Genomic DNA, 9,248 nt, shown 5'->3' with positions numbered 1-9,248 from the left:
GGTTTCAGCTCTGTTCCCATGGGGTCTCCTTCAATCAGAAAAGGGGCCGAGTCCTGGGTCCCATTCACCAGAGTTGGAGGTGGAGGTCACCGGCCGGCCACCATTCTGGGCTGGGAATGTGACTCCTTCCTCCTGCTCCCAGAGGGGTTCCTCTTGCAAGCAACAGTCCCCTTGGAGGGGAGAGGGGTGCCCAGCGGGTGCTTGGTGAACAGTGATAGGACAGACTTCGCAGGTGTGTGTGGGTTCTGGGTGGACCGACGGCAGGTGACAGAGGTGGTGGAGGGTGTGGGTTCTGGAGTACGCCCCTTGCCGGTAGGGTGACCCTTCACTCCTCTGGGCCTCGCCTTCCCCATCTGCCAAAATCGGGGTAGTGATCTGCCTTCCTCGGAGGCACATGAGACCTTGCAGGGCTCACACGTGTCCGCCGTTTCCATCATCACTGTCACGATTACCTGCCCAGCCGGACTCTTCCTTCGACAGCTGGGGAACCCGTGGCCAGGAACTGGCTGGGTGGGGCACTTGTGGACAGCAGGGCCTCCTGGGTCTCAGGGTTGTGAGTCCAGGGCGCCTCGCTGAGCAGCGGAGGCAGGAGCGGAGAAGCATTTCAGCGGACACGGAGGGGAGGGAGGGGAGCACACACACCGGGTCGGCCTCGAGCACAGACTTTATTGCTGTCGAGGAGAGGGGCCTTTGTGGGGGTGGGGGGACGGGTGCCCGCTCCCTGGGACCCTCGGCCTCCCCTCTGAAGGGGCTGGGGCACGACTCCAGCTTGGAAGGCGGGCGTCGGGAGGGCTCCCCGCACTCCCCGCTGCATGCAGGGACACTCCAGTTCCGGCCTCAGACCTGCGCTCCACCAGGGAGCAGGTGGCCACCACCTTGTGGTGCCTCCAGCCGCCCAGGGGGAGGAGGCAGGGCAGGCGTGTGGGCGCTCAGCCCACCGGCTTGACCTTGGCTATGAAGAGGGCGGCAGCCTTCTCCAGGAACTCCTCCCGGGTCATGGGGGAGCTGGGCCGCCGAGCCACCAGGGCGCGGTCCATGGCCAGCGCCAGGCTGTCGGGGCCCAGGCGCGAGCCAGCCTCCAGGAAGCAGGCAGGCACGGCAGCCCCGTCGCCGGCCCGCAGGGCCCCCTCCAGGGTGTCCAGCACGGCCTGGCCCACGCGGCGGTCGGCCACAGCCAGCGTGGGGTCCTCCAGCAGCCGGTAGAGGGCGCCGGCCCGCGCCACAAACTCCAGTAGCACGAAGCAGGTGAGCATCCCGGCGCGGAAGACGTCCAGCGGCACGGCCTCGTGGTCCCGGCACTGGATCTTGTGCAGCAGCGGTGCGACGACCTCCTCGGGGGCTTCCCCGTCCCGGCAGATGCGCTTGAGCAGCTCGCTGTAGGTGCGCCCGTCCAGCCCCGGCTTCTTCTTGCGCCCGCTGGCACTCAGGCACTCGTAGGCCACGCCGACGTTGTTGTTGAAGGCCGTCCTGCGGGAGGATAGGCGTGCTGGGCCAGCTGAGCAGAGTCCAGCACAGCCCTGGGACCCCTCCCCTGTCCCCATCTATCTTCCTCCAACAAACCAGGCCTGGGGGAGCCCCAGGGCCTTTGCACGGACTATGTGCTTTGCCTGGAGTGCCCTTCCCCCACAGGTCCTCCAGCTCCTGAGTTTTTACTGAGATGTCACCTTTCCTGTGGGGACCTCCCCTGCCTCGTCTATTTTTCTCCATGGCAGTTACCACCATCCGACTTAGCGTAAGATGTCCTTTCGGAATGTCGGCCCAGGAACCCTGGTGCCTAGAGCACTGCTTGGTGTATGGCAGGTGCTCTAGAAATGTCTGCTAAGTCAACCAACGGGCACTGCCCCACAGGGACCGTCCGACAATCACGTTTACGCTTACGGGGTGGTCACTCTTGGCCAAAAGCTGAGCCCAGCGTTTAATACGGATTAGCTTATTTCATTCTGTCAGAGTCCCATGGGCCAAAAGTAGGCAAACTACACCAGGGGGTCAAGTCTGCCCCAGCCCCCCCCCCCCCCCGCTCCGTCTATTTTGTAAATAAAGCTTTATTGGCACAAGGCCTCGTGCATCCATTGACATGTTGCTTGTGGTCGCTGCAAAGGCAGAGCTGAATGGCTACAACAGCGACTGGGGCACAAAACCGCCGGCACAGGAGGGGGCTGACCCTGCTGTGAGCTGTCGGCGCAAGGTGGGCATGGCTCAGGTTCCACTGCACGGCCTGGCCGTGCAGGGGGCCTCACGAGCTGACTGGGGAGAACGGCGGTTACGTGCGGGTTGCAGGGTGAGCCTGGGTGGCTGGTTCGCCCCGTGTCTCACTCCCTCACTGGACTGGCAGCCTAGGGCCTGGCCGGTGGCCCAGCGCTACCGTGGCTGGTGGCCCGTTAGCATTTCCACCGTGACCAATAGGTATTGAGGCTCGGTGCAGGCTCACGGTCAGGCCAAGGATCCCATAGAGGAGGGGGCCGGGCAACTGTGAGGCTTACACTCCTCCTCTGTCCGCTCCACTCCAGGTGAGGGAAGGTACGCAGAGGCTCCACTCACCTCCCGTGTGACCTGGGCACGTCGTCTCACCTTTCTATGGGCCAGCGAGCAATGGACCCCAGCAAATGCTGGCCCGTAAGCAGCGGGTGCTTAGTGGAGGCTGGGCTGGCGCACGGCCGGTGCTCAGTACATGCTGGTCAATACGTGACCGCCACTGCGGTCATCACTGCTGCCCGGCGTGGGGCTTGTGGGCGGATGTGCTGACCCAGCGAGCTCTGTGGATCGGAGCCCCATGACAGAGGAGGAAACCGAGGCCCAGAGGCTGCAGAAGTGCAGCCTGGGGGGTCTCTCTGCCAGCTGGGACTCGCTTCTCCGTCGGTCGGGCTACAAACCCCTTTCTCTTCTCACTCATTGGCCCCTCGCCATTGCCGGAGCCAGCGGTCGGTGAGACTGCCCCGGGGAGCGCTGGCGTGGCGTTAGTGCTCACTCCTTTACCACGACTGTCACCCACGTGAGCCGATGCCTCAAACCAGCCCTGTGCAGGACTTGGGTTCTGTTTTTAAACATTTGCTTATTTTTGAGAGAGAGAGAGAGGAAGCACGAAAGTAGGGGAGGCGCAGAAAGAGGGACACAGGATTGGAAGCAGGCTCCGCGATGTGAGCGCAGAACCCGACGTGGGGCTCCAACTCACGAAACGTGAGATCACGACCTGAGCTGAAATGAGCCGAGATCAAGAGTTGGCCACTTACCCGACCGAGCCACACAGGGGCCCCTGCAGGAGCCCGAAACATTAACTCCTTCCACCGGGAGGAGGAAAGAACGTGGGGGAGGTCCGCTGTGAACAGACTCGGCCGTCACCGGCGCCCCCAGCAGCTACGTGTCGCTGCGTAACAAACTGCCCTGAGCCCAGCGGCCTGAAATGGCAGCAAGCGTTCATGGCCTGTTTCTGCGGGTCGGGGACTCGGCAGTGGCTCAGGGTCTCTCGCGAGGCTGCCGTCAGGGTCCCCTGAAGGCTCACACGCCGGCACCCTGGCGCCCGGGCCCGTGGCGTCTCCAGAGCTGCCGTGCGCCCTCCCCACGTGGCAGCCACCCCATCTGACATGCGGGCGCTCTGAAGGCCCACCACGCCCCTCAAGTGAGAGGAGCCACAGGACGTGGCTCCACCACCGACAGGTGAGCGGAGCCACGCGCAGTCCTGTCTCGAGCCAGCTTTGGGAGTGACTGTGGTGTCCCCACGGTCCGCTCCCCGCTGCCGTACTTGGGGAAACCAAGCGAGAGTCCGTGAGCACAGCCCCTCGCGGCCACGGCCTCGTGGTGTGAGAAGCAGTCCTTCGTGTCAGGGCTGTTTGTTACTGCCGCGTGACACGGCTTGTCTCGACCGACACCGACGTGGCCCAAGACTCATCTTTTCCAGCCACCGGTTCTCTTGAGCGAATTCGCTCCTCCCTAGAGATGGAGACAGCCTGGCGCGAGAAACCCCAGGAGCCGGCCGGGTCCCCTGTTCACCGAGCTCCTGAGCCCCCCACCCCGCGGGTCTGGACCATGAGGGTCCTAATGCCTGTGTTGCAGGATAGAGGGATGGAATTCATGCCAAGGACTTAAAACAGCGCCCCATACGTGGGAGGGCCTCCTGCGCTCTGAGCCGCGTCCAGGGCCGCGGTCCAGTGGGCTGTCCGGATGCCGTCCGCCTCGCGGGGCAGGGAGACAAGCAAAGAGGTAATCACAGTCCCAGGCAGGGTGCTGAGGAAGGAGACACCCGGCCTCCAGGGCACTGGCCTCAAGTCAGCCCCTCACCCACACTGCATGCGGGGCCACCTGGCCTCAAGTCAGCCCCTCACCCACACTGCATGCGGGGCCACCTGGCCTCAAGTCAGCCCCTCACCCACACTGCATGCGGGGCCACCTGGCCTCAAGTCAGCCCCTCACCCACACTGCATGCGGGGCCACCTGGCCTCAAGTCAGCCCCTCACCCACACTGCATGCGGGGCCACCTGGCCTCAAGTCAGCCCCTCACCCACACTGCATGCGGGGCCACCTGGCCTCAAGTCAGCCCCTCACCCACACTGCATGCGGGGCCACCTGGCCTCAAGTCAGCCCCTCACCCACACTGCATGCGGGGCCACCTGGCCTCAAGTCAGCCCCTCACCCACACTGCATGCGGGGCCACCTGGCCTCAAGTCAGCCCCTCACCCACACTGCATGCGGGGCCACCTGGCCTCAAGTCAGCCCCTCACCCACACTGCATGCGGGGCCACCTGGCCTCAAGTCAGCCCCTCACCCACACTGCATGCGGGGCCACCTGGCCTCAAGTCAGCCCCTCACCCACACTGCATGCGGGGCCACCTGGCCTCAAGTCAGCCCCTCACCCACACTGCATGCGGGGCCACCTGGCCTCAAGTCAGCCCCTCACCCACACTGCATGCGGGGCCACCTGGCCTCAAGTCAGCCCCTCACCCACACTGCATGCGGGGCCACCTGGCCTCAAGTCAGCCCCTCACCCACACTGCATGCGGGGCCACCTGGCCTCAAGTCAGCCCCTCACCCACACTGCATGCGGGGCCACCTGGCCTCAAGTCAGCCCCTCACCCACACTGCATGCGGGGCCACCTGGCCTCAAGTCAGCCCCTCACCCACACTGCATGCGGGGCCACCTGGCCTCAAGTCAGCCCCTCACCCACACTGCATGCGGGGCCACCTGGCCTCAAGTCAGCCCCTCACCCACACTGCATGCGGGGCCACCTGGCTCTGGCCATGTCACGCTAAAGAGTGCGAGCGTTTGTTTTAAAGATCCGTGTACGTGCGTGTATCTCCAGAATGAGACGTGGAAACGTTTCGCTTTAGACCAGAGGTTCTCAACGGGGGTGAGATCTGGGGACACTTCTGGTTGTTACCACCGGGTGGGTGGAGGCCAGAGGTGCTACTCGGCCCCCAGCAGGGCCTGGGGTGGCCCCACTCAGAGTGAGCTAAGGAACCGGGCTTGGTGGTGCCTTCTGAGCGTTTTCCCGGGTCATGGGGCGCGAGGTGGCGCTCTTTCTGTGGCGGTACAGTGGCCCAGACGCCCCGGGGGCCCCAACACCCAGCTCGGGCTCGGGCTCTGCCCCTCGGTGGCCACACGGCCCTCAGCAGGTCTCATAAGGCTTGTTTTGTGCTCTTCGGAACTTGGGGCTGGCAGGGGAGTGGCCGGCTGCACACCACTGCCACCGTCACCAATCCCGGGGGGCCAGCGCTTCTGATTTTGCGAGACGTAGGACAAGGGGAGTTTGGATGACTTCTTCCCAAACCTTTCATGCCGATGACAGCCCCAACCTGGCCCAGTCAGCCCCACCGCATCAGGGCGAAGCTGCCCGGCTTCAGCGGGTGCCCCTGGTTTCCGCCCGGGGACTTGCCTGGCCTGGCTTCTGCCTCTGGCCCGTCAGGCAAGGTTCAGGGCTCCTGACTGCACTGTCTTCTGAGTTAGCCCCCGGCTCCGTCTCTGGGGGGCCCAGGTGAGCCCCGATGCCAGCGGCAGACATGCCCTTGTTCACTGCACCCTCTCTGGCCATGCCGTTCCAAACTGCCTCCAGCCAACGGCTCCCATGCCCCCGCACTGCAGTAAACAGAGTCCCCCCCCAAACTGCACGTCTATCCAGAACCTGTGACTGGCCTTATTTGGAAATACAGTCTTTGCTGAGGGAACTAGTTCAGGATGTGGAGGTGAGATGAGGTGGCCCTACATCAAATGTCCTCAGATGAGAGACAAGAGGACAGAGAGACACAGAAGGAGGGAGGCTTACCCTGGAGGGAGGAGGGCCGCCTGGAGACCCCCGAGCTCGGGAGGCAGGAAGGACTCTCTCCCCTGGAGCCTCCAGAGGGAGCACGGCCCCGGGACACTGACACCTTGATCTCAGACTCTCAGCCTCCAGAACTGTGAGAGAATAAGTCTCTGTGTGTATTTCTCTTTTTTTAAGATTTTATTTTTAAGTAATCTCTTACACCCAACGTGGGGCTCGAACTTACGACTCTGAGATCAAGAGTCATGTGCTCTACCTACTGAGCCAGCCAGGTGCCCCGGATACCTGTTGTCTTAAGCCACCGAGTTTGTGGTAATTTGTCCCAGCAGCCACGGGAAAGGAATAGGGCCCTCCTGGCCTTAAATCCAACAGACGCTTTGCAGCCCTCGTCTACGGGCCGCCGGACGGACACAGGACTGCCCCCAGTCCACAAAGTGCCTCCGTGTGAATTAGGAAAAAGCTCTGCAAAAAGCCATTTATATAAATGTCCTCATTTGTGACTGCCTGTGGGCGAGTGCTTCATGCAGTGCTTGACCTGCATCACCGTACATGGTGGCCCTTTTCCTCTCTGCCAGATGCCCCAGGATGCCATTCTCCGCTGGTTCCCGCCCTCATGTCTGGTTGGCCTGATCATGCTTCTTTGCAGGCTCTCTGAGGCTGGGGCTCCTCAGGGTTGGGTCCTGAGCTCTTCTTGGTTCTCCTGAAGCCTTCACACCCCTCCCAGCCGACGACCTCCTGTCCCAGTTGCAGACCTGTCTATTCTCCAGCTGCATGGTTCTCCCAGAGCCTGACTTAGAGTCCTGGAACAACACTGCACGCTTTCCCCAGACCAATGACCTCCCATCTCAGTGGATGGCCCCATGGGCTACCTGGGACTCCCTTCCCACCCCAGCCCCTGCAGACCTTCAGACACGTGCATGCTCTTCTCAGATGCCCACCCTCCACACCCCTTCCCACACCTGAGACCTCTCCCCAGCTTCTCTGTGCCGTCCTATGGCCTGTACCCATGACTCTCTTGGGAGGCCGCCCAAAGGTGGGCACGTGCTTGAAACGTGCGGGGACCCCCTGGTGATCAGGCTGGAACACTCCCTTGCTTGGCTTCCGCTCCCTTCCTTGGTTCTTCTGGAAGCACTCCCTTATAAAATTACCCACACACAGATGCTTGCCTCAGGCTCTGCTTCTAGGGGCCTCTCTCCAGGGGTCTCAACCAAGACCTAGCCATCCACACCCAGTCATGACCTGGTCTGGTGGACGGTGCATGTCAGAAAGCTTCTCAACCCCCCTGATGTGGACCATTCATTCAATCCATGGTCCTCAACCACCTTCCTTGGGCTCAGAACTGTTGGGGGCGGGCCGTGCTCCCGTGCGGTCACCATGTCCTCCACCCCACCAGGCCTCAGCCACCAGAAGGCTAAGGAGCCTGTGGGTCCCACACTGCAGCTCTACAGCCTCCAGGCCAGTGCGCCCGCCGGCTTCGAGCCTGCAGCCCCTCTCCCTGTGCCTAAAGCAGGCCTCTTTCTGGACACCACTCCTGCCCCATGGGCGCTACCTCCTAGGGTAGGGGTCTTGGGTGACTCCACCGCCCAGCCCTGTAAATATCCATTTTCTGGCCTAACGGATGGGGATGCAACGACGCTAGTAACAACACATCTAGGAAAAAACCTAGCTTGTTAGGACCTGGCTCGGAGGTCTCGCTCCGTGACTTTGGGTGAAGTCCTCTCTGAGCTTTGTGATTTTTAAAAGTGGCGTGGGCTTCAAGGGGGAACTCAGCACCTGCAGAAAGGCATCACAACACACGAAGACGGCCAGAACTACAGGCGCCAGCCCCCCCACTCCCCGCCCCGGCCCCGCACCTCTGGGAGTGGTGAGCCAGGCGAAGGTGCCACAGCGCGCGGCCCAGGCGCTGCTGCTGCAACAGGAGCTGGCCCGGGGGCTCCCCGGCGCCGCCGTTTGCAGGCGAGCGCAGGCCCATGTTCTCGAAGTAGTGCGCCAGGAAGGCGATCGGCTCCTCGGGCCGCGCCTCCAGCACCTTCAGCAGAGCCGCGCGCAGCATCTCCGTCACGCCGACCTGCCGCAGGAAGTCCTCCTCACTCTCGGTCGCTGCCGCTGCCCGGGACACCGCCGGCCGGCCGCTGTCGGGGAAACTGGCCGCCGGAGCCACGGCCGGCCGCCGCTTCTCCACTGCCGCCATCTTCGCTGAGGGCAGCGGGACCGGAAGCGCCGCCGTATTCCACAGTGCGCTGGCGCCTCGGGACGGCCATCTTGGTTAAGGGCAGAGCCCGCCCGGATCCCGCTGGAAGACTCTGGCAAATAACTGGAGCAGTCCACTTCCTGCCCCCTTGGGTTTTAATTGGCACTTTCCCTCCGGGTTCCTCTTCACGTGGGTTGGACAGCTTTCCAGGCTTCGGTCCGGAACCTGAATTTTACCAGACTCCAAAATGGCTCTCTAGGAAAGGACATGGTTTCTGGCCTGAAGCCGGATTGTTTGCCATCTTGGTAGTGGGCGAGTCCTTCATTAGCATGGTCCCCTAGCAACCGGTTTCCTTGGCTATCAGCGATGCCGGGCGGAGCGTGCGGGCGATTGTTCCAACTCCAGGACGGAGCGCCGCCCCTGCCCTGTTTTCTGATTTTCCGCTCAGTCTGTGCTCAGCCTGGCCTTCAGCCTAGTCCAATCTCCGTCTGAGTTTCAGGCTCGCCCGGTGGGGCGAGGTCTCCTCTCCCCCGCCAACCACCCACCAGGATGAATTGGGGGATCTGCTCTGAGCTCCCACATCTCCCTGAATGAGTGGACCAACCAAGGCCCCCATTTCCCCGTCCCATGCTGTTACCTTGCCTCACCACCAGAGGGCTCTCTCACACCACAGCCTCTGAAGCTCTGAACTCTCCGGTAGCTCCCCAGTGCCCTCAGGCGGAATCCTCAGCATCTACAGCCTGTCACCTGCTCATCTGATTTCCAGCTCTCCCCAACCCCACCCGACTGACTTCGCCCCCAAACCACCC

The 9,248-nt window shown here is 62.8% G+C and overlaps 1 protein-coding gene across 1 annotated transcript; it reads right to left on the bottom strand.

The window, feature by feature from the left end:
* Positions 1-646: 646 nt before the first annotated feature.
* TPGS1 (tubulin polyglutamylase complex subunit 1) lies at positions 647-8,468 on the bottom strand. The gene is made up of 2 exons (XM_060629553.3): positions 8,102-8,468; positions 647-1,467 (listed from the first exon to the last, which is right to left on the bottom strand). Exons 1-2 carry the CDS (start codon positions 8,437-8,439, stop codon positions 930-932), a joined length of 876 nt encoding a protein of 291 aa, XP_060485536.3. The 5' UTR covers positions 8,440-8,468; the 3' UTR covers positions 647-929.
* Between the last annotated feature and the right edge of the window lie 780 nt (positions 8,469-9,248).

Source organism: Panthera onca, chromosome A2, assembly GCF_046562875.1.
Source record: "Panthera onca isolate mPanOnc1 chromosome A2, mPanOnc1 haplotype 2, whole genome shotgun sequence".
Taxonomy (NCBI): Eukaryota; Metazoa; Chordata; class Mammalia; order Carnivora; family Felidae; genus Panthera; species Panthera onca.
The sequence above is the reverse complement of the archived record's forward strand: the minus strand, read 5'-3'. Positions and strand labels throughout refer to the sequence as shown.